At 40.4% G+C, this 25,685-nt stretch overlaps 1 protein-coding gene across 1 annotated transcript in view; it reads right to left on the reverse strand.

Moving 5' to 3' along the window:
- LOC138505094 (uncharacterized) overlaps nucleotides 1-25,685 on the reverse strand; it is a 717,078-nt gene that overhangs the window by 522,335 nt on the left and 169,058 nt on the right. Inside the window, exons 17-18 of the mRNA XM_069625408.1 lie at nucleotides 16,466-16,732; nucleotides 12,285-12,548 (exon numbers count right to left, since the gene is read on the reverse strand). Coding sequence (XP_069481509.1) covers nucleotides 12,285-12,548; nucleotides 16,466-16,732 — 531 coding nt within the window. The remainder of the gene's footprint in view (nucleotides 1-12,284; nucleotides 12,549-16,465; nucleotides 16,733-25,685) is intronic.

A 25,685-nucleotide genomic window follows, 5' to 3' on the forward strand; every position in this document is an offset into this window, starting at 1 on the left:
CAGTATTGGCTTACCGTTAGTGACCGCAGGATAAGAACAATTATCACGCAGTACTCCATATTTAGGGCTCACCAATATACCAAGAGATACCCCAACAAGCTTACCACCAAAATACCACCAAAATACCTCTGAAAGTGGGGAATAAGGCACACGTTTGGGTATCTCTCGTGGACTCTTCTACAATGTTCCATGTCTAAGATGTAAAGAGAATACCAATATTGATTTTTCAAATGAATTTTTTATTAAGTACATCAGGTGTAAGCAGCCTGTGACACTCTAGATGTGTGGGCTTGTGGCTCCAATGATCCCTCGCCTTTGACTATGCGGCGAAGGGCAGATGGGAGTTGTAGGCAGGGCTGGGCAATATATCGAAATTTAGAAATACATCAATATATTTTCAGAATCGATATAGGATGAGACAATATCAATAACATCGAGTTATAAACATATACATATATATTATTAAATAAACTGCAATTTTTTATTTACATTTTGATATTCACACAGCTCTGTGTATTCTCAAACAGGAAGAGGAACCTCGTGTTTGCACTTTTTGATATTTAAGGTTCCCCCTCTCTTTGGGTGGCTTGGTTTGTCTAACTTTTCTCTTTTTTGCTTCACTTGTCTTCCCGTCATAGAATTCTGTTTCTGTTTTGCAATCTCTGCTTATTAACATATGTGGTACTTGCCCATCTTCCCAGCATATTTGAGGCCCAGTCTCAATGGTCTCTTTTCCTGCTTTTGTGGTGATTCACTCTCTCACATTATTACAGTTTAATTTCCTCAACTTTAATTTAATTGGCTCATCAATTCCACGATGTTCTCCTGTTTCATAACGAATTCCCTGGTGGTCTTTCGGTGCTCCCGTTCACCCCGTTAAATCGGAATCTGTAGGGGAAGGTCTCCGGGATCTAGGTTTGCGTGGGTTCTCTTCGGTTGTTTGCATTCTTAACCTTCCCGTCTTCTCCGGTGTCCCGCTCTTTGTCCTCCCTCTCTGTGTGACCTGGTAAGCCAGCGCATAACCAGACGGATCACCACCACGCATGGAGTTCCTGTCTCCTTAGTTTCTCTCTCTGTATCGACGCTGGGTGTCCAGCATCTTGCTCTCGCTTTCAGAGCAGTCCCGAAAGTCGCAGAGTCTGCGGTTCTCCTTCACTCTGCCCCTCTCAGGTGTTTCACTGCCAGGGGCCTTCCCCTGTTTGTGTAGCATCTCTCTGCTTCATTTTGCATCAACGTGTGCTCTCCTTTCAGCCTCTTTGTCTAGGTTAAATGGTGGTCTCTATTTAAGAGACAGACGCTCTTTCTTATTTGTAACAGTATGTTTTAGTTTCTTCTTCAGCCAAGTTTCTTGTTTTTATACTGCTCTTCACATCTGATAGTCCCATGAATGCCACCAAGGGGAATGACTTAGGGAGTTCCTCCCGGGAGTGGGGTCCTTATCACCTAAAGGGGGGTTCTCTACCAGTGAGATGGCACTTGCCCAGAGCCCTATGGAGAGTCTTGCAAAGCGGGCTCACCGCCCTAGCCTCAAAGGGGGTGGATCCCCCGTTTGGGAGAAGGGACGAATTACCTTGATGCATTACGGTATGGAAATTCGAATTGTTTTTCGGGATGTCACTGTCAATTGCAATTCAAGTTCCAAGATGCATTCACCAATGCACTTATAAAAGAGTTGAATATTGTTGGGGCATAATTGTTTGTTAATTGCCTAGGGGGTTCGAGCCCTGAACACTGGCTTCTTAAAGTGCAATACAAACATTAGCTAAACCATTTGCTTTCAGAGGCCACTTTCTATACCCATAGGAAGTGTTCCTCTGCTAGAAGGTGAGCCCAGTTTCATTATTATTGAACTTAATCCATACCCCAGTAGGCTGAATGACTCCAGAGCATCACTCTTATGAATATGTCAGCTTTGGATTCCCGATTAGCCCTTTGTCTGACTGAACTGGTTGAAAGTCAAATTGGGATTGTCTGGTATCAATTTTTCCCTCACCATGAAAGAGAATTTTCCAATTCAGGTGGGCACACAAGGATTGCAAGCCCAATTCGTACCTTAATCGGGTAATCGAAGGAAGGACTACAACTTTCTTCCATATCTTACCCTCGATGAAAGCCCAATCCAATTTACGTGCATAGCTATTTATTTCCATACCAAAGAGAATCCTGGGAATCACTTTCCCATTATAAAATTTAATGAGCGGAAGCAGCAAGAACTGGCAATATGTTTTTAACAGTTTTTTCATCTGGCTTGTAAATTGAGATATTTTACCCTCCATTTCAATCACCAGATCTTTTAATGAAGGGGCACCTTTAAGTTGAAATCCCAGGTATTTAACCTTTTTTAACACTGGAAGTGTTTGCTTACCCAAATTCCAAGTGAACTGAGACTTATTCCTCCGTGAATTGCCAAAAATCACTATATTTTACTTTGTTGGATTTACTACTAAGTAATTTTCATTGGCATATTTCTTGATGGCTGTAATCAGGCAATGGAGGCCTATGGGAGTACAGTCTAATAAGACTAAATCATCTGCATAGGCCAAATTATTAATTTAGCTTGTTCCAATACTGGGATTAGACAAAGCATGTGAAGAAAGAAATTCTGCGAGGTCTGCGAGATATAAATTAAAGAGGCAGGGAGCCAACATGCATCCCTGCCTCACACCTTTATCTGTGAGAATAAGAGAGGAGAGATTACCTTGTATATCTAGCCTCCCTTGCATGGTAGTTTCATCATGCAGATTTATTATTATGGCCAACAGTCCCCCTGGAATGCCCCATTTTTTTTTTTTTTGCTGCAGTCTGTGTCTATTGACTACATCAAAAGCTTTAGATAGATCAATTAGAGATCTCTACATTATTTTCTCCCTTCTTTTTGAGCAGGGATTACACTCAATACCAGCCCATTTTACATTGTCGACTGACCTTTACGGAATCCAATTTGCGACTTTGACAATATCCCATTAGAGTCCACCCATTCCTCTAACTCTTTTAAGATAATACCAGAAAATGTTTTACTCTCTGATTCTAACAGGACGATAGGGCGATAGTTGAGAGGATCTGCCCTATCGCCCTTTTTGTAAATGGGGATGACAATTGGCCGCTTCTGGGTTTCTGGACATTGTTGAATATTCAGTATGTTCTTAAACAATTCAAACAGAATCTTTGACCAATTTGTGACATCATTCTTCAGATTCATATTTGTTATCCTGCGCATGGCCTGCGTCGCATCTGGATAGGACTTTGAATATTGGCATGTCCACACTTAGACAGAATTGTGAATATTGGCATGTCCACACTTAGAGAATTGTGAATATTAACATGTCCACACTTAGACAGAATTGTGAATATTAGCATGTCCAGACTTAGATAGAATTTTGAATATTAGCATCACCTTCCAGCCATCACCTTTCTGTTTTGTTAAAGTCACCCCGAGTGGGACGGGTATGCCCAGACGTGGGTCCCGAGTCTGCCGGGCCTAGAGACCCAAGCTACTCCTCACTGATGATGCCCAACAAGGCTGAAACATGTCTGGGGATGCTTGTGGTCTCGTGCAGAAGGGATGTGACCTAGCAGTTCGGGCTGGACTGCCCCTTTTCGGGTAGGACCAAGACTGATTTGCATATGGTTTTTCCCCTTCTGTAATGGCTTGGCAGGCTGAAAAACGATGGTCTGGAGGGTTGCCCAGAGCTTTGCCCGTGGTTATGATTAATTCAAAACCTTCCAGCCATCACCTTTCTGTTTTGTTAGAATTGTGAATATTGGCATGTCCAGACTTGGATAGAATCTGTGAATATCAGCATCTAAGTCCACACCTGGATAGAGTTGTGAATATTAGCCTGCGTCACATCTAGATAGGACTTTGAATATTAGCATGTCCAGACTTAGATAGAATTGTGAACACTAGCATGTCCAGACTTAGATAGAATTGTGAATATTAGCATGTCCACACTTAGATAGAATTGTGAATACTAGCATGTCCACACTTGGATGGAATTGTGAATATTAGTATGTCCAGACTTCGATAGAATTGTGAATATTAGCATGTCCACACTTAGAGAATTGTGAATATTAACATGTCCACACTTAGATAGAATTGTGAATATTAGCATGTCCAGACTTGGATAGAATTGTGAATACTAGCATGCCTAGACTTGGATAGAATTGTGAATATTAGCATGTCCACACTTAGATAGAATTGTGAATATTAGCATGTCCAGACTAAGATAGAATTTTGAATATTAGCATGTCCAGACTTGGATAGAATTGTGAATACTAGCATGCCTAGACTTGGATAGAATTGCGAATGTTGGCCTGCGTCACATCTGGATAGGACTTTGAATATTGGCATGTCCACACTTAGACAGAATTGTGAATATTGGCATGTCGACAACTAGATAGAATTGTGAATATTACAATGTCCACACTTGGATAGAATTGTGAATATTGGCATGTCCAGACTTGGATAGAATCTGTGAATATCAGCATCTAAGTCCACACCTGGATAGAGTTGTGAATATTAGCCTGCGTCACATCTAGATAGGACTTTGAATATTAGCATGTCCAGACTTAGATAGAATTGTGAACACTAGCATGTCCAGACTTAGATAGAATTGTGAATATTAGCATGTCCACACTTAGATAGAATTGTGAATACTAGCATGTCCACACTTGGATGGAATCGTGATTACTAGCATGTCCAGACTTGGATAGAACTGCGAATGTTAGCATGCTAAAGGTCAGGTAACCCACTAACCAATATAAGCTCAAACTCTCCATACTTATCTCACTCAAAAAACTCACACAACCATCTCTCGCACAACAAGCTGCTTGCACTTCACAACACTGCAACAACACATAAGCCGGAGCAACAGCACATGCGGACTGACACCGATCCAATACCCGCACCTAAGCTCAGTATCTGGTGTATACCGAGCTGAAGCTGCCAACAGAACACCACTCCTCTCACTATCCTACTCCCTCTTCACCTTACTAACCCATCCCACTTCATCATTTACAGATCCGCCAGAGCGCATGGGGACCAATTCCGTTGGTGACGGTGCGCGGTACAAATACCTTTAATATTTAACATTTATCCAATAGGGCCTGCTGCTCTCAAATGGTAGGCTCCCCCAATAAATCCTTTAATTATTTTAGTTCCCATCTAGCCTCCTTAACAGTTGCCATCGGGCATTTCATAGGTACTTTAAATGTTTTGCTATAGTGATTTAACCAATCTTCCTCTGTGACCGTATTCGCCTGTAGAGCCCCTTCAGTGACAGTCTGGTCATTTACTGTTGCCCAAACATTTCTCGCATTGGTCGGCATCACCGCTTCCAGCACCTGTTAACCGTCTCGCAAAGACTTCAGAAACCTAGGCTGCTGCGACCTGTTGCGATATGCATTGCAGAGTTCCTTCTTTTTTTTGAAAAAGCAGGCATTTGGACCCTCCTTCATACTTAAGTGCATGTAACTCCCTGTTAAGTGCTTTCTCTTTCAAGTGTGTCTCTTCATCAAACTTGTGCGCATGTTTAATCGGTTTAACATTGGACCTAGTCCTCGGGGGCTCTATCTTCCATATGAAATCCACATAACTGTCTGGTGACAGTAAACTATGTTTCCACCCTGAATAACTTCCTTCTGTTTTGTATTCAATGAGTAACCTTTCTTTATAAATATGGCCACTCAATTCCCCTTAACATTTATTGGTACATTGGAGGCATATAGATGTTTTGGTTTCAGTGTACCCAACAAAAAAGACACTCGCAAATACCAATGGACACATGCTCTAATCGTCTATCCTAAGGCTCTTGCAACAGTGAAAAAGCTCAGGCGAGACCACCAAATAGTCAATTATTGATCTTGCATTCCCATTCCTCCATGTTGCAGCAGGCGCTAGATCCCCCACTGTATTCCCGTTAATCATTTGGAGATTCCACTCCTAAAAGAAACTATTCCATATATCCCCATGGGATCTTCCTATAGATGTTCTATTCAATACATTCAATATAGGTATACAGTGGTCATTCAAATCTCCAGCAAGCAGCAGTAAATCATTGGCAAAGTTAATACTGATATCCGTGAGTATGATTGACAAATCCTCAAAAACAAACTGACAAGTGCATCTTTGCCGGGTTCCAATACGCATTAATCAAGACCAGCCGTCTCATTATTCCCCACTCTTGAGGACACAGCCTATGGCGAGGATACCTGGAAGATCAGAGCGAATACACTTCACACTGAATCCTGCAGTATTTCAAATTGCTGCTAGGAAGCCCCCTCAGGCCCTCCCTCCATTAGAACATGTGGCTAATTGTTCTAACTTTATAAAACCATGTATTGCTATTTTTTTCCATAAGCCACGTCTCCTGAAAAAAAATCAGATTGTGGTCATGGAAGATTAGTTCACTTGTTACAACATCCCTAAAGGAGGAAGGGCCACACGCATTCCAGCTAATACATTTAATGTGATCCTCCACTAAAGTAACTTCTCACATTCTTTGTTTTACCCTTCTCTGCTGCTGCTCTAGTAGTATTATAATGCTTCTCTCTGCTTTCATCATTGGTTTTTACATGGGTATTCGTCTCCCTATGAATATTAAATCCACTATTCTCTCTATTAACTTTATTTTCTCTCATCTCTACTGTCAGTAAATATTCCAATACCTCGAAACCCAATTTTAAGAAGTCATTTGCACACATTAACAGAGCATGAAGACCCAAATTAATTTCAAAGTCACTTCAGCGATGTATGTCACTTTACCATAAGGAAAGAATATTCGATCAATGTCCCCAGTGGAAAATAGATGTAGATCCGGCATCTTACAAGTAAAGGATAGAATTGTACTTCGATTTAATTCTCTGGCCTCTTCATTTAAATTCATCTGTCTCAGACAGATTCTTGGTGCTGCAAATGGTTTTGATAAGAAAATATTTTGGTCACTTTTACTTGATCATTTCCTCCTGCAAAGCTCGCTTTCCCTTTACCAGGGGAGATATTTTTTTCATTAACAAGGTTCATTTGTGATTCTTCATTCCTCTGGTCCTTACACCTTTCTTCAATCACCTGAACTTGCTTAACAGCATCATTGCTGGTAACAGAAGTCTTTTCATTAGTTCCAATACTCTTATTAGCCACCTGGATGTTTTGGTTTCTCGAAAAAAAAGATTGGTGCCAAACATAATGGCTTGACAAGTGGATTTTCATTATCTATAGTTTGAGAGCCAACATTCATTTTAGATACAGATTTATCAACCATTCCAGTTTTTTTATTTGAGCATGATTGTTCACTTAGGGCCAGCTCTTTACTTATGTCTACTTGTTGACCAAATGTAATTATTTCTGCTTTCCCTTTCGATTTGCTAATTTGCTTCTCTGCTGCAATTTTGTCCAATGCATTAAAGAAGTTCCTCTATCCAGACTTTTTTTGCTTAGCAGTTCTTTGCTTTTTTCCTTTGCAGTCCATCACCTGTGGTTTTCGCTTGAGGCTCAAAATGTCTTCAATCGGACTCTTTTTCTTACTTTTCTTTCTTTTTCTTTTGATCTCCTGCTTCGGCGTCTCAGTCACATGTACATTGTGGATTCCTTCGACTAGCTCACTGTCTGTGGAGCATACCTCTACTAGAGTTGCTCTCTTAGAATTGTCTGAAAGTGACTCAGGCTTTCCTCACGGTAGAGTCTGTATTTCTGAATCCTCTGCTATTTGGGCCAATCTAATGAATTCAGTAAGTTCTGACATAGGAAGCGGGGTGTCATCCAAGGAGACCTCAACATATCGTCCCTCAGTTTGAATCACTGGGGATATTTCGTCTTGTATCTTTTTCTTAACCTAATCTTGCAACGTTTTTATTTCCACCCAAATTTGTTCACTGAGGTCCTTAAAAGTTCTGAAATGCTCTTTCAGCTCCTTTATCTCACACACTTGTTCTCGGCTGATAGTCTTAAGCTCTTCCAAAGGCTCATTAATTACTGAGTTTATTGCCCCACTCAGACACACCAAAGATGATTCATAGCCACCTATTTCTTTTGTTAATTCTAACAGGATGCCAAAGTGTGTTTGCACTACACCTTTGAAGGACTCAAAGACATTCACCATAGAATTAAGAACAACGCTTAAAGCAGTCAGCGTAGAGTCAGACAGCCCTGACAAGTCTAAATTCTTTGGGTGTTTGGTAAGGGGGCTTAATTTCTCTCTTACTTTGGTACTGCCATTTTGGGGTACGAAATTATAGACTATCAGTGTGGCCGGGCTACGCTGAATTGGCAGGCACTCCTTTGTTTGGGCTGTTGTTCTGCCAGGGCTGTCCCAAGCCTCTGCTCTTATCAGATGTGTGTTACAGATGTTCATTTCTATTCCCTGTTTTTGTTGAGGAGAGATGACGGTAAAGGAGAGTTTATATATAGCACTCAGGCTCCGTGATCTCCGTTTGTTAGATGCCAGTTCAGTTATTGTAGTACATGTGCGAAAAATGAGCTAAAAAACATGGCACCGATGCGCGGCCATTTTGGACACTCACTTCCATAAAAGCAATGGAAAAAAAAACATTAAAGCCTACGTTTTCCGGGGCTCAGCAAGTAAACATGTATTTCTGCAGTTGAGGCAAGGTCACATATTGTTGTCAGTTGAACTAATTGGGGAGAATAGTTATGGTATTGTCCGACGTAGGGCAAGCTAGAAAGGAAGTCGGAGCGCTCTGCAGGTGCGGTGATAAGGGACACTGGGAACGAAAGCAAGCAGGGAAGCTGGGATTTCACTGCTTCAAACTGGAATATTCCACTCTTGGCCCTTCATGCTTGTCGTCTGCTCTTCGACCGGGAGCAGTGGTAATCCATGATGGGCAGGAATTGTAAGTAGCCCCATAAAACAAGAGAAGATATTGGAAGAGTTCAGTTGGAATCCCGACCCCGGGTGCTGCAGTCTCGCTGAGAGGGAGGACGCTCCACCTCAGATTCTCGTTAAGACGAGTGATCTCTTTGCCTACCTGCTCTGGGACTTAGCAGTGTTGATGTGGCTGATATGAAGGTGTCTTCTGCAACTACTTTAACAGTGATGTCACTTTTCTATGTTTTGTATATCTAACTGTAGGCTGTTTTTCTTTCTTACATATATGCATATATACATATATAAATATTGTACTTGAATAAATGGCCCATAACGAGCCATTTATATACTTATTATAGACAATGTGTTATGTGTATTTATTTGCCTATCTGAGTCCAATAACTGATTTTGCAAAGTGTCGGGGGCGTAGGCGTGAGCAAAACAGTTATTGACCTTTTCATTGAGGAAGTAGATAATGTGTATTCTAAATTTAGTTTGAAGATATCGCCCATCAAACAAGCAGTCATTGAAGAGTTTATTCTGAGCATTAAGTCTTAGCTCTTCTACCTGGGGGCATATGTAGAGCTTTCCAGTGTTAGAGGCAAGAGGCCTAGGATTTGTACATCCATGCCTTCTTGAATGACCTCTGCTTCTGGTACTCTCAAATCGTCCCTAAAATTTGAGCAGATTATACATAATGAGTAAACTTTCCTTTTTGTCTCACTTATCTTTCCCCTTATCCTTTCTCCAAACCACCAGAAGTAGACAGAGTTGTCACTGATACTCGATGCCTACCTGGAGTATAATGTGAACAGAAGTGTTCCAGCATTCCTGAAGTTAACAGGCCAATTTAAACAGTCAATTAGCCCTAATAAGAAGATAGAAAGTCACACACTGCGGCCACTGCAAGCTCCTGTATGTTCAAGTTCTTTGAGTGCTTTCCGGCTCTCTATCGCCTAGCAGTCAATATCACAAAGCACCTTAAAACTTGTATGAATGAGTATTGAAATAGGGAGGACTCAGCCCAGTTCCGGTGCTTCTGGTGCTTCCGGTGTTTCCGCCCACTTCTGCTTTTACTATAGCCAGAGGAATTACGGTAGAGATTCGATTTTCAAAATGTTCCTCCTTAGATCATACAACCGGAGCATCGGGAACCACTAGGGTACACATCGCAGGAGCACGGAGCACAGCTAACAGGGCCAACACAAGCGCTGAACTCTGCTTTGATCTGCTGCAAGCTGGGCTGAAATAAGGAAAGGTCATCCTCCAAACATTGAGCACTGAAAAAAGGCTTTGATACACAGTTCAGCTCAAGAGTCTGCAACATGACCAACACACTGGACGCACTCCGCTGCGCTCTGCTGCAAGCCGGGCTGAAATAAAGCAAGGTCCTCCTACACACAGTCAACACTGAAAAAAGGCTCTGACACACAGCTCGGCTCAAGAGTCTGCAACACAACCAACACAGTTGCTGCATGACGCTGCGCTGTGCTACAAGACGGGCTGAAATAAGGCAAGGTACTCCTCCACACATTGAGCACTGAAAAAAGACTCTGACACTCAGGTCAGCTCAAGAGTCTGTAACACGGCCATCACACTTGTCGCACTTCCAAGTCATTTGAATGATGACCTTCACCACTAGGTCAACAGTAGAGGCATGTAGCGCTGCTTTTGTGTAATGTAAGAAAATATGAGGTATTTTTTTCATTTGGTTTGCGAGATGGCAATTTAGGAAGAGAGCTATGTTAAGTCAACGCCTAGTTGGTCTATACTTTTTCAGATCCACTTAAACTGTGACCTAGATCAGAGCATGGTCGGTAAAATGTACATTAAAAATATGCACTTTAGTTATGTCGGCACCAGTGTGTGGTGGATAGTTGTATGTTGCCAATATCTACTTTGGTTATGTCATCCTTTCAATTCCTTCATAGGCAAAAGTAATTGATATGGGATGAGCTGTCAGGTGCAGTGCAGTGGACAGCATACTCCCTCCCGACAGGTCTGCCAGTTTCCATGTGTGCACAAGGCCTAGCTGCCTCACAAGGCCCTGTAGTTTCTTTCTGCCTCAAGTTGTCTCGTGTCTGATCAGCTAGGATTTTGTGCAATGGGTTTTCAGATGCTTGTTTGAAGTCCATACCTAATAGCAAGTAAGGGCATTTGTGAAAGTCCCATGATATTATATTGAATATCCTTGGAGTGTATGTGTGTAGAAATATGTTAACTAGAGAAAGTGACTTTTTTCAGAATTAGGATGCAGGATCAAATACTTAGGGACTGGATCATTTCCTACCCATTTCTGCCCTCCATTTTGTAGGGATACAACTGATTAGATCTTGAAAAGATCCAGAAAATTAGAAGAACTTCAGGAGTGGAACTCAACCCTCGCCACTCCATCTCAATTAAGTCAATGAATTCATCTCCTTTGCAATTAAATGTGTCTCCAGGAGCAATTGATCTCACGCCCCATACCTCCTGGACTACTCCAAGTAATGGCTCGAGCAGCCAATATTTTACAAAGCAATATTACATGCACTGTTCTTGGCTCCATCTATTCAGGTCTGCGCACTCAGATCCTCCCCACCCAGAACCACCTGTATTGTTTGTGGTTGTACAGATGCATTTGAGTGTGCATTGGCCATTGCTGCAGCCCTTTTACTTTTAAGGGCAGATTTGCATAGTTCAGTGAGCTGTTTGTATGATATACTGATTTTACTTCATTCATTTTCAATTGCCCCATTGCATTGCAGCAGCATTCAGATTCCCAGGAGTCATTGGTCATGTATCTTCCCATAGGTCGTCGAACTACCAGTGCCGCCCATGTTTCTGGTGTATTCAAGCTGCATAAGAAGGAGCATCAAGAACATGCACCAGATGAAAAGTGGAAAGGCAGGATCTCATGAAGCAAGCCCACAGGGCCCATGCATATACAAATTTTAATAGCAAGAAAAGAAGCATGGTAAATAAAACAATTATCAAACAGCAGGAATGTGATGAATAAATGCTAACATAACATTAGGCCACCAAAAATCATTGACTCAGTATGTCATTCTAAAACCATCAACATAAAAATGGGCGATTAAACAAGTGCAAACAAGAAATAAGGTGTCGAGGCATTACTAATGAGGTTGCTTCCTATTTTACATATTTACTTCAAACAGTACAGCCGGTGGGCCTCATTACAAGTTGTGCAGTGCAGGAAAAAAGTGGAGGTAATTCCGTTACCTCAATTTTTCACGCACCTCCAAACTACAAGTTTGGCGGTATTACCACTGGTGGAATTATCGGGTGGTAATACTGCCTATTTTTTTAGGTAAAGTGGAGGAACTACCTCCTATTACTTACACCTCATAAACCTGCAGGTAAAATTCACCATTAAGTCAAAAATGATTTTCCGTCTTTATGTATGGTGGCTGTTTTGACACTTTCGACAATAAATCTGTACACTGCAACATATACACTTACATGTTACTCCCGTCACTGGAACTGATGTCTCATTGTAAGGGCCGCTGGCTGTTGTGATTGTGACAGTGTATTCCCTTCCAGGGAGCAAGCTTGTGAAAGTAACAGGCTGTGCAGTTGTGCTGTTCTGGGTTTGCTTGACGGCTCCTTGAATGGCGATAGTGTATAGTTCCACGATTCCAGGGGGTTGGTTCCAGTTGATCTGTAGGGAACTTGTTGAGTGATTGTTTATGACAGTAATATTCCCAGGTGGTATCAGTTCAGGCCCTAAGGAGGAAAAGGTCAGATGTCTTAATAAACCTTAAATTGTTGAGCCATTGAGACCCAAATCATAATACATATCACAGATGTATCAAGGACTGCATTAACGGTCACCAGGATATGCATGGCAACTCCCTAGGAACCTACAGGCACTGCCTCCCATTTCTGGTTTGGCATCCCAGAGAGAGAGTTTGGACTGCCTGAGCTCACCAGCTGCTGATGAAATGAGTAACTGAATACCACTGAGGTAGAGCAACTTGAGTCCGATTGACCAGTTCAAGGGGCTGCATAACTGGACTAACAATGTATAGTCATGTCCATATAGTGCACGTGGATAAGGCTGTTACGAAGTAAACTACAATAGGTATTGCTCTGTATACTGTCTGGATTGAAAGAAGAAGGAATAGCCATAAGTGTTAGAGGGTATATGGCTACAAATTAAGAACGCTTTGTTCTTCGGTCAATACCTAGATTGCTGACACTGTCTAGCAATCTTTATAATGCCTGAGGTAAGGAATGCATGTTTGATTATATCTTAGTGAATACTGGATGTCATCAATGAAATGTGCACATAACACAAGAGTATATGCTTTTAAACTGCAGTGGGAGCTGATAGAAGCACCACATAGTTTTGGATCTATATAATATAATGGCAGCACTGGCACATGTGTGAATCCATCTTACAAGTGATTATAACTATAGCAAGGATAGGTGCTGGCAATGAGTCCATTCAGTTAAATAAAATATGTATTCCCTTCCTTGTGATAGGAAAAAATATGTCATTCTTGTAGCTGTATTTTCCAATCCGAGACAGTATGCGTTTCACTCTGATAGATATTGTTGAGCGATCATCAGCGCACTTTGAAATAGCAAAGTGATATAGATGGCACAAGTGAATTAACTAATATCAATTTAAATAAATAACAATATTGCATGGATTCCATTGTAGGTAATGTGAAAGCACTTTCTTTTTTAAAAAGATAGTGGTGTCTTTAGTAAACAGAAAATAAAGAAAACATCACTATGTGCTTAAGAATTGAAACCTTAAGTGGAGGCGCATATATTGAAAGAATCAGATTCAATTAATCCGCATCCCTTGTGGAGAGCGAGAGCCGCCGCCCATCTCTATGCTGAAACCTGCATGCACATGCATAGTAATGTCAGAGTGCTGGAACGATGAGATGGTGAGCAAGCTCTTCAAGGGCAGAAAAGTGCAAGGAAGTGAATGAAAACGAGCAAAACCAACAAGTTTTTGTTGTTATTGATACATTGAAGAAATGAACCTCTCCAGGGTGCACAAACCAACACACTGAGAATTGATACCCATACATCAAAATGCAGGGTAGCAAATTCTCCCAGTGTGTCTGTAATTAACACAATGTATTATGAGAATCCTGTTATTAAAATTAAGTAAATAAAATAATGTAAGAGGGACCGGAGAGTTTACAGAGAGCAGGGCAGACGGCCTGATTCCACATTTGCAAACGTTGGCCGCTGTCATCTTGGATGGGCCATTGGGTTTCATTGGTTGGTAAAGGGTCAATATGGTGCATGTAAGGCAGTGTTCACAAACAATTAGACTCATACATTTCATATGATTTAATGAGGTGTTGCTCCATATTAATATCGTGTGAACAATTATGTGGAACATTAGTTAGATGAAAAGTTTAAAAACTTAAAGCAATGAGTATAAACTCATCTATTATATCAATATCTTTATTAGGGTAGCCAGGGCAACATGGCATAAAAGGTGCTTTATATTGATTGTGTGAAGTGCTTGAATTTGAAAAGTTGAGGGAGGTTCTCATACAACTTGACCCCTACATATCAACTAAGCCAACATGGTATTGCTTGGAGTTACTTAGTTATGAAACCAATAGAATATAAAGTGTAATGTGTTTTGTGAGCAAACAAATGCATGCTGAAGAAAATATGCTTTGACAAAAAAGGGAATTAGATGAGGAGGAAAAAGGGTGTTCATTATGAACACTCAACGTGTAAACACAGTCGATAGACACAATCAATATTATATGCAAGGAGAACAAACGTAATTTTGGAATCATCAATGTCCATGACTCTTATATGTCTGAGATTCAGGTTAGAAGTCTCTCTTGCCAACGTGCAGTGAAAGTCTACTGAAGCGAACAATTCTTGGTCACCCTTAAATGATTTTTGTGCAGAGGACTGATTGAGCTACCAACATTCAATTAGTTACAAGCATATTCCCTTGTAGCAACATTAAACATTCACTTCTAGGAACATTGCAGTTTTAAATCTGAAGAAATGACAAAGTAAACATATTTTTTACCACATAGAAATTCCATGTTTTTATTCTTGACCAGGGGGCACATTTTACAAATGCCTTCTTTTAAGGTCCCTGGAAGATAGTTGGAAGCTGTGTCGTTTCAGTAGCAGTAGAATTTAAAAAATCTCGGCATAATATGGCATTTCATGGAGTTGGTTCAATAATAGTAACATCACTGTTCAGCACTTAAGCACCAGGTCCAGTAATGCCCCTCCATCCGCCCCCATGTGAGGCTAATATTGCTGTTAGTGTCCCAGCACGTTGTACCGGGATACTAATAGTGCTTTTTTAAAGTTGAGAATGGACATGTACTCAGTTTTGCAACTAAAATATAAAAATACAAAAAAAATATGGGCGCCATGGATCGGGGCAGAAGGGACTACATGTTGTCTCTTTTCCCTTTTCATGCATCTGGACACTCCAGGAACACAAGTGCTCCCGACACCGGCGAGGGACATAGAAGCAGAAGGTAAGTGGGACAGGGATTAGAGGGGGCGAAATGTGTGAATAAGGGGAGGGGTTTGGGGAATGGGGACGAGGTGAACGGAGGGGCACTTACATCACTATCTGGGGGGTTAAAATGGCAGCCTCCAGCTCTGAGGAGGCTAGCAACTGGGGCTTTACCATGTGGCTAAGCCCCGTTTCTGAGCCTACTCGTTGGCTGGGAAGCCAAGACCATGCCCCCGGCAGGTACTAATAAAGAATATTACAATTTTGTTGTAATCTTTGATATATGTTTTACATTGTGATGCACTAGTCGTACTCAATTCTCGTGTAGAGGAATGTTTTCCTTCTTGGATCACAGAGAGCAGCGATGATATGGGGCCGTTTTGTGCCTTAAATCAAACAGTTGTTTGATATTTTTCAGCAATATTTCATATTTATTTCACAGCCAACTCTCGAACATTTGACGCTGAAGAAGTAAAGCTGATCTCCTTAACATTATGGTTCAGGATTAGACTTTTCTTACATAATGAATAACCATTTCAATGTTTCTAGGTTACGAGTGGAGACAGCCAAGTAACAATTTGTTTAAGGAAAATATTCCCAGAAAACACGCCTTGGTACCACTACACAGACACATATCTGGATAAAAAACATCAGTAGTGCAAGCTTCCTTTTTCTATGTTTTACACATTTTTGCAGGCACAGGGGCATTGACATTTAAATATTTGCAAAACATTGAGGCATATGATGGCATCGTTCCGTCAAAAACATGTGGACATGGATTGTATAGACTATTTCATAAAAAGTAGGAAATCATAATTTTTGTCATTTTTGTTTCAGCTTTAAAACATCAATACATTGAGGGGTGCTGATGGCACCAGCCATAAAATCACAGTGAGCATTTGTAGCAAAAGAACTGGGGCAGTCCTGTTATCATCAGAGCTCCTTTTAACACATGCCTTATATTTTCGCTTGTAGAGAAGCAGTGGACGTAGTGAACAGCTCTTGCACTATTACGTTTAACTTATTGCTAATAAAGAAAATGAAATCACAAGATCAGCATAGGTTTTGGAAATACTGAATTCATATTTGCTGGTACAATGTCATAGAACAAGTAAATCAGTGTAGGGCATTCATGAACACAGTATACAAAAATAGAAACTCAACTTACTTGTGTATGAAGATATGATAGCAGGAAAACTGGTATAATTACCAGCAGCGACTGTCACAATGCGTATTGTGTAGTTTGTTCCAGGTACCAGGCTCACAAGGTTGGCATAGGCAGTGCTATTTGTGACACTCCAAGCTCCCTGTGAACTACTGTATGTGATGTTGTAAATGAAGTCTGCACCAGTCATATTTGCAGCAGGCGTCCACTCAAGGGAGATGCTGTTTTTCTGCACATTCTTCAAGCTCGGGAACTCTGGCATTGAAGGATCTATGGAGCATGAAAATATGCCATGTATTACATGAAATGAAAGACGGAAGTGAATTGATTTATTGGCTATGCCTACCAGGGTTGTCCAACTGCAGGCATTGAGGGCAGGAAAACATGTCAGATTGTCAGGCTATCCCTCATTAATATTCATGAGGTAAATTTGCATACAATATTTCTAATATTTCAATTTATCTTATGAATATTAATCAGGGATATCCTGAAAAGGGCCAGGTTTGCAGCCCTGGGGGCCTGGAGTTGGACACTTCTGATGTGTACAGTAGCATAGAGGATACACTTCTGCTATTCAGCCAAGCCATCAAATTTTGAAATAGAAGTACACATGGAATCACATTGTTTTGTCAGTGAAAACTCTGTAATAAATATGTTTAATAAATATGTATTTAATACACTAACAATATGACTTGCCCCTCTTTGCATGAGCATCGGAGTACTTCATATGGAACACATCGGCAATCAATAATGTAGCAGTAACGATGGAGATTACAGAGGGATGTAAATAGGGCAGAGCCAGGTACAAAGACATGAGCTGATGGCACTGGGGACAGCAGGTGAGTGGGGAATAAGTTTGGGTATCTCTTGTGGACTCTTTTTCAATGTTCCATGTCCAAGATGTAAAGAGAAAAACATTATTGATTTTTTAAATTAATTTTTCATTGAGTACATTAGGAGTAAGCAGCCTGTGACTCTCTAGAGGTGTTAGCTTATGGCTCCAATGATCCCTTTCCTTTCACTTTACAGCAAAGGGCAGATGGGAGTCGTAGGTAGGGCTGGGTGATATATCAACTTTTGGAAATATATTAATACACTTTCAGAATCGATATAGGATGAGACAATATCATTAACATCGAGTTATGTACATATATATGCATTATTACATAAACTACAAATTTGTATTTACATTTTGATATTCACACAGCTCTGTGTATTCTTAAACAGGAAGAGTAACCTTGTATTTGCACTTTATTTTGATCAGTGTCTTATAAATAAAAGTGTTTGTGACATCTCACATGTAGTTGGCGGCTAACAACTGAGCATTTAACTCACACAAACATATTGAGATATGACTTTTGGTCAATATTGCCCAGCCCTAGTTGTAGCAAAGGGTTTAGATAGAAGTGCACACCTATGGTAAGTAAGTTTAGTAAAGAAATTCGAGGATTATTTTGAATAAATTTTAAGGTGCGGGGGAGGAACTGGGGTCATGGCACAAGACACCGACAATAAAAAGTAAAAAGAAAGAGAATTCAACTTGGGAACCCTCCCGTCCCCTGCACACTTTCAAATGTTTGGATTAATCCAATACAGTTGTTCAAATTGAGTTATAGGCATTGTACATATTTTTGTTTCTAGCAAATATGGTCGGACACAGAAGTGTGAGATAAACAAATATATATTTATAGCCAAGCTATATTATTTTCAGCAAGAATTATAGTTCAGAGAGAAATTATTTACAGTGCATAGAAACAAAATTGAATCAATAGATGAAGCTCAAATTGAGGAAAAATTGAGTCGAAATTAAATAGCGACGCGTTTCGAGGAAGTTCTCCTCTTCTTCATAAGGCCAAACTTGGACTCTTAATGTAAAAGGAAAAACACAAATTCTGTAAAGAAAATACTGTAGGCACAATTCATAGATTGGTCATAACATATTCAATTTTACAATTTAGAAAATTTGGTGACGTTAGTTGTAACATGTCGTAATATGCGTTGTAATACATGCAACATTATAAGGTGAATTATGTGGTCCATGTTTGAGAGAGAAACTGAAGGAAAATTAATACACCCCTTCCTGTAAAATAGACAGTAAAACGTACAACACATTATAGTTCAGTGGAATGATCCCTCTAATGGGACCTATCAAGCGGATGGTGAAACACAAGTTAAAGTGATTATATAGGGAAAAAAAGCTAGTAGTTCCTAAACTCTATCGATCTAGTGGGGAAGAAATGCGAATGTCGTTACCTTTGTGTGTAGAAAGTGTCAGAAACAAAGAATCCGACGAAGCAGGAAAAATAAGTAAACAAACTGTCTTCGTGTATCAGTTAGTTCATAGAGACATGGCCAATTCCCAAAAAGATACTAGAAATCTGTAAATAACAGAGCCTGATCAATGTCAAGCTCATTGTTTAAAAGTAATGGCCATTAGTATGACATATATAAAAATCGAATAACATACCTAGCCAGAATGTGGATGGCGGTAAATAATCAATAGAAGAGCCCACGTAAAGTGTGGACCTCAAATATCCCACTGTCGCTGCAGGAGTGCCTCAGAATGTAGGAGTTCTGTCACGCAAATAAACAAGCTGAACAGGAATGGAGTCCTGATTAGTATAAAAAACTCAGCAATCTAAAATGGAGTAGTGAAAACGTAATGTGATGTTTAATAAAGGCAAACTGGAATGTTAAAAATTACCATGATTAGGATGTGCACAAGGCACAATTCTTGAAGCTGATGTGAAACTGATGTCAAGATTGTGCGGCCGGTCTACAGCTGAAAAATCCGGCAGTAATGGATTAGGTAGAGTATCAACTAAAGAAAGTGTAAGGAAAAAAGAATAATGAGACTAAGGAACTTTATCCCTGGTCCCTAGATAGACAAGTGCTAATGCATTAGCGCTTAATTGGAGCATAGGGGGGCAATCCTGAACAGGGTCTGTTCAGCCGAGCAGCTTGTTGTTCAAAAACCATGGAAAAAGCATGTGACCATGGAGATAAATAGAGGACTAGAGTTATAGATAAAGAAGAGGGACTAAGGAGTAATCAGGCCGAAAGATCGGCCATCTTGAAACGAGGTTATATGTTGTGATAGAGTATGGACCTCTAGATATTCAATAAACTAGAAGTCATTTGAATCAAGAAGCGCAAAAGTGCGAAATAAGATTGATTGATATGAAAAAATCATGCAGTGCAGATACCTAGTGTAAAATGTAAATCGGGCATAACACATACTAGTCCGCACATAGTAGAACAGGGAGAGGAAAGCTAAGAAAAATAGTTTACTGTGTGAAATAGAATTGAAATAAGCAATAAGAAAAAGGTCGTAAATTGGACAGAAAGCTCTGATCTAAGAGGGGGAAAAATAAATACATTCTGAGGCACTCCTGCAGCGACAGCGGGATATTTGAGGTCCACACTTTACGTGGGCTCTTCTATAGATTATTTACCGCCATCCACATTCTGGCTAGATATGTTATTTGATTTTTATATATTTCATACTAATGTCCGTTACTTTTAAACAATGATCTTGACATTGATCAGGCTCTGTTATTTACAGATTTCTAGTATCTTTTTGGGAATTGGCCGTGTCTCTAGGAACTAACTGATACACGAAGACAGTCTGTTTACTTATTTTTCCTGCTTCGTCAGATTCTTTGTTTCCGACACTTTCAACACACAAAGGTACCGACTTTCGCATTTCTTCCCCAGTAGATCGATAGAGCTTAGGAACTACTAGCTTTTTTTCCCTATATATTCACTTTAGCTTGTGTTTCACCATCCACTTGATAGGTCCAATTAGAGGGATCATTCCACTGAACTATAATATGTTGTACATTTTACTGTCTATTTTACAGGAAGGGGTGTATTAATTGACCTTCAGTTTCTCTCTCAAACATGGACCACATAATTCACCTTATAATGTTGCATGTATTACAACGCATAATATGACATGTTACAACTAACGTCACCAAATTTTCTAAACTGTAAAATTGAATATGTTATGAACAATCTATGAATTGTGCCTACAATATTTTCTTTACTGAATTTGTGTTTTTCCTTTTACATTAAGAGTCCAAGTTTGGCCTTATGAAGAAGAGGAGAACTTCCTCGAAACGTGTCGCTATTTAATTTGGACTCAATTTTTCCTCAATTTGAGCTTCATCTATTGATTCCATTTTGTTTCTATGCACTGTAAATAATTTCTCTCTGAACTATAATTCTTGCTGAAAATAATATAGCTTGGCTATAAATATATATTTGTTTATCTCACACTTCTGTGTCTGACCATATTTGTTAGAAACAAAAATATGTTCAATGCCTACAACTCAATTTGAACAACTGTATTGGATTAATCCAAACATTTGAAACTGTGCAGGGGACGGGAGGGTTCCCAAGTTGAATCCTCTTTCTTTTTACAGCCCTAGTTGTAGGCCAAAACATCCGGAGAGATGTTAAACACAATAGCATAAACATATAATCCTTAACAGACCACGGAAGCAACAGCATTACAAAATCGTCTAAAACGTAACCGAAAAGTCATCAAAGAGCAAGTAGCATTGAGTTGATAAGGCAACATGACGGTTATCAACAAATCTTAACATATTTCCTTCACAATTGCAGGAAACAAAAGGGAAGACATTGGTATGGATATGAGGACTATAAATAAAAAGGTGGACAAAAAGAGTAGAGATTCCATCCAATATTCAGTCCTCCTACGCATTCCTTAATTTGTCACACATTCACTTGAAGTTCCCATGATTCCCCATGCTCCATGTGGCCAGTGTCCCCATCTCCATTATCCAGTCTTCACCCTGGAGAGGTTTCTTGGACTCCAGGTATCTTGAAACAAGGATTTTTGCCAGAGTCCAAGCTTTTCTTAATCCACAATCTGAGTTGAGTGAATAGGAATTTGGTAAAACAAAGAATCATTTAAGAAGAATAGCTTTCAGTTGAGCTGGACATCAATGCTGAAGACCAGGTCAATTAGTTCTTAATCCTCGGCCAGCTAGGAATGATGTTAGGGCACCATGACATAAAATATGTGCAGATGCCCCTCTCTCTGCCACAGTTAAAGAATTTGCCATATCTGTTGAGCGTGGCATCAAATTCCATTTCCTAGTCCAATGGAGTCCAAGACATATTTTTAATTCAAGACTCAATCAGACATATTGATGATCAATTTAGATATTGTGCCAGGTCAGAATAGAGACAGAGACACTGTTTTGATATTGCTACTTGTTTTTTGATTAAATTATTGAAAAAGGGCCTAGCTTTTCCAATTGCTATGTGGGTGTTCCTTTGCTATATAAAACACTAAGGTGGTTGTTCGTCATCAGGAAGTTCCACAATGAAAACAAGTCTGCTGTCCAAGAACTATTCCTAACTGATCCTTCCACTAGTCTAACAAACTAAGTTCAGGAGAATGTCTCCCTTATCCTGATTGTCATTTCACACAATTTTTCTCCTTTGCTTCAGACTACTTTTTAGTAGGTTAACTTTAAAAAGTCTCTAGTCACTTTCTGTGTTCATTCTTGTAACTCTGTCACAAGTTCTTTTTCTTATCCCTCCTCCTTAGTGTTTGTTTTCCAGGTATCCTTATAAATTCTCTGGGTTATGGGTTGCTCCACAGTGAAGTGTCTTTTGTGCTTCTGTAGTATATTCTTACTTAGTTGTGATATATACTTTTGGTATGCAATGTTCCCCCTCTCTTGGGGTGGCTTGGTTTGTGTATCTTATCTCTTATAGGATTCACTTGTCTTCCCTTCATAAAATACTCTTTCTTGGGTACAGTCTCTGCCTCTTAACTTATGTGGTACATTCACCCCTTCCCAGGGTATTTGAGGCCCAATCTTAATGGTCACTTTTCCAGCTTTTATTCTGATTCGCTATCTCAGATTATTACAGTTCAATTTCCTCGACTTTCATTTCATTGTCTCATCAATTCCACTGAGACGATGTTATCCTGTTTCACAATGGTTCCCTGCCGGTCTTCCGGTTCTCCTGTTCTCCCCGTTACCTTGAAATCTGTGGGGGAACATCTCTGGGTCTGGATTCGCTCTGGTTCATTTCGGTCGTTTGCATTCTTAACCTTCTCGTCTTCTCCAGTGTCCTGCTCTCGGGCCTATCTCTCTGTGTGACCTGGTAAGCCAGCGGGTATCTGGACGGTTCGCTGACTTTGCAGCGTAGTGTTTTATTTTGTTGTTGTATGGGTGCACTGCCCACCACAAAGTCTTTGTGGTCAAGCCACCACCTTGATTGGAGTTCCCGTCTCCTCGGTTTGTCTCTCCTTATCGACGCTTGGTGTCCAGCATCTTGCTCTCGCTCTCAGAGCTGGTCCCAAAGTCGTAGGCTCTGCGGTTCTAATTCACTGCACCTCTCTCATGTGTTACGCTGCCAGAGGGCTTCCCCTGTTTGCGTATGCATCTCTCTGCTTCATTTTGCATCAGCGTGTGCTCTCCTTTCAGCCTCTTTGTCTCTGTTAAATGGTGGTCTCAATTTAAAGAGAAAGACTCTCTTTCTTGTTTGTAACAGTATATTTGAGTTTCTTCTTCAGCCAAGTCTCTTGTTTTTATACTGTTATTCACATCTGATAGTGCCATGTATGCCACCATGGGGAATGACTTAGGGAGTTCCTCATGGAAATGGGAGTCCATATCACCTAAGGTGGAGTCACTCCCAGTTAGGTGCCACCTGCCCAGACCCCTATGGAGATTCTTGCAAAGCGTGCTCACCTCCCTAGCCTCAACGGGGGAGGCTCCCTCTTGGGGAGAAGGGACGAATTACCTCAATGCATTAAAGTAGGGAACTTTGAATTGTTTTCCGGGATGTCACAGTCAATTGAAAGTCACGTTCCCATATGCATTCACCAAGGCACTTATAAAAGAGTTGCATATTGTTGTTGCATAATTGTTTGTTAATTGCCCTGGTCTTTGAGCTCTGAACACAGGGTTGTTGAAGTGCACTAAAAACATTTTCTAAACCATTTCTTTCAGAGCCCACTTTCTATGTCCAGAGGAAGTTTTCCTCGGCTAGAAGATGAGCCAAAGGTATTTAATATTGAAGTTAATACCTACTACAGTAGGCTGAATGACTTCTGAGCATCACTCTCATGAACATGTTATCTTTGGATTCCTGATCAATCCTTTGTGTAACTGAACTGGTTTAAAGTCAAATTGGGATTGTCTGGTCTCAATCCACATTTCGCCCAGTGAATATCTGTTGCTGGGTCGATTTATGGTATCTGGTGGTTCATGATTTAACAGCCACTAGCTGCATGCATGTTGAGTAATATTCCAATTGGTGCTCTGTTGAAGTCCCCTTAGCCCAGATTGTGGCTATGGAGAGTGTCTGGAATTATATAATACACAGATCCTGCTGGAAGCTGAACATCCATTGAAAAGGCATGTCATTGCAGCAGACACCCGCTCAACTTAAAGCTTGAGACTTGGCATATCCTCAGCTTGTGGCCCAGGAACCTCATTGGCTGCAGCAGCAGCTCGCTACCTTGAAGAGTGTCCTGTCTGGACTGCAGCCTATTTCCCACTGGTGCAAGGATCCAAGCCTGACAACCTCTGACCTAGCTTTCCTTGTCCACTCACCTTGCCTGCAGTTTCCTGGGGTTGTCCTCCACCATGGAAGAAGCAGTGGTCATCATCTAAGATCATCTGCCGTGCACAGGTAGACATCATTAGGAACTGCATCTTCTTCAGAGATCTGAACCACCATCTATCTGGACCCTAACCCAGCACCTATTTCTGTCACTGCACCTGCAAGCACTTGACCTCCTGCAACAGGATCAACAGTGTGAGTAGTCACCCCAAAACCTCTTATTTACCTGCGGGTCGTCATCTTTAGTATTGTAGTTCAGGATCTGAGTGTACATACCACTCTTGGAGCCCTCTCTTACACTATAGGGATTAAATTGGCATAAATCCAACTCCATAGCACTACCATTGCCTTGCCATGGGTGTGGTATTCTGGGATAGGATTCCTCCCTCAGATCCCTTAGTGTGCAGAAATTGGGAGTGACTCCCTCTCTTTTCTGGAACTGATTTTTTAGTTAAAGTGTTTTTTTATCTGTGTACTAAACACTTTAGAATACTTGAAATTCTCTTTCATGGTGAGGGAAGGATTATTTCATGTAAAATTATAATTATAAAGCAGGTTGTTTTATATTTGTTTAACCACCTTTTCAACCACTTTCTCCTCTCTCCACTTTACTTGAAAAAGGTTTTATATCACTTTGCAGGATTGTTTATATCTTTGTGTAAGTGTAAAGAGTTGTGTAGCCCCCCCTTTGAAATAACGTATTATGTATATCTATGCATAGGTATCAGAGTGTGAAATAAATAGTATTCCTTAGGTTTTATATGCATGTGTTTTGGGCCTAACAAATAGAGAATGTTACTTGTGTATAGCCCTCAAATACTTGCCTCCCTCTAAGTGTTATAATTGTACTTAAATACCATAGCCCTGATTTCCTTAGTCTACCTTAATGCTCAGCCTACGATACCCAGAGAGTGTTTGGTGAGACCAATTGTGAATAGCCCTAGCTAATCCACTTGGTAGGCCTCTCAGAAACCCCACACCACTGGCAGTTCTGAATATCGCTCCTAACAAAAAATAATAATTGTACACTTTGGTCTCTGAGACAGACTCAACATTGCCAAGAAGGTAATCCATCCAAAGATATTTCACACCATGAATATTTTCGCATCTGAAGAGTGTCACTTCAATCAAAGCAATTAGTGAACTGATGTTGCTGGTGACCACCATAAAAATCACTCACAGTATTATAGCTTGGAATTTTACATGATTTGGTGCTTATTGTAGGCCTTTGTGACTAAGCCTTTCATTTTGTCCTTTTCTGGACATCTATGTCAGCTTTGATTTTTCCCTGTTCACTTTAGTCTGTGAAATTTCGGCATTTTAATGGCCACACACAAAAAAGACTGATGCCTTTTGGACAATTTTGTGCAGCATTTAAATGCAGAAATATCATATCTCCCCACCCCTGGCAATCTGTTCAACCCGAGTTATCTCCTTCTTGGACTGCTATAAAATTCAAGTGGTAAATAATTTGGACCTGATGATGACCCCTTGTTCATGTGAAAATTGAGTCGCAAAACTGACACTTTTATTACCAGGCTTGAGTTGTCTTCTTGGCTGAGCTTCAGTGGGTCTAGTCATCCAGGGACATCTTCCTAAGATTCTG

Source organism: Ambystoma mexicanum, chromosome 11 (genome assembly GCF_040938575.1).
Source record: "Ambystoma mexicanum isolate Mex_15411 chromosome 11, UKY_AmexF1_1, whole genome shotgun sequence".
NCBI classification, from domain to species: domain Eukaryota; kingdom Metazoa; phylum Chordata; class Amphibia; order Caudata; family Ambystomatidae; genus Ambystoma; species Ambystoma mexicanum.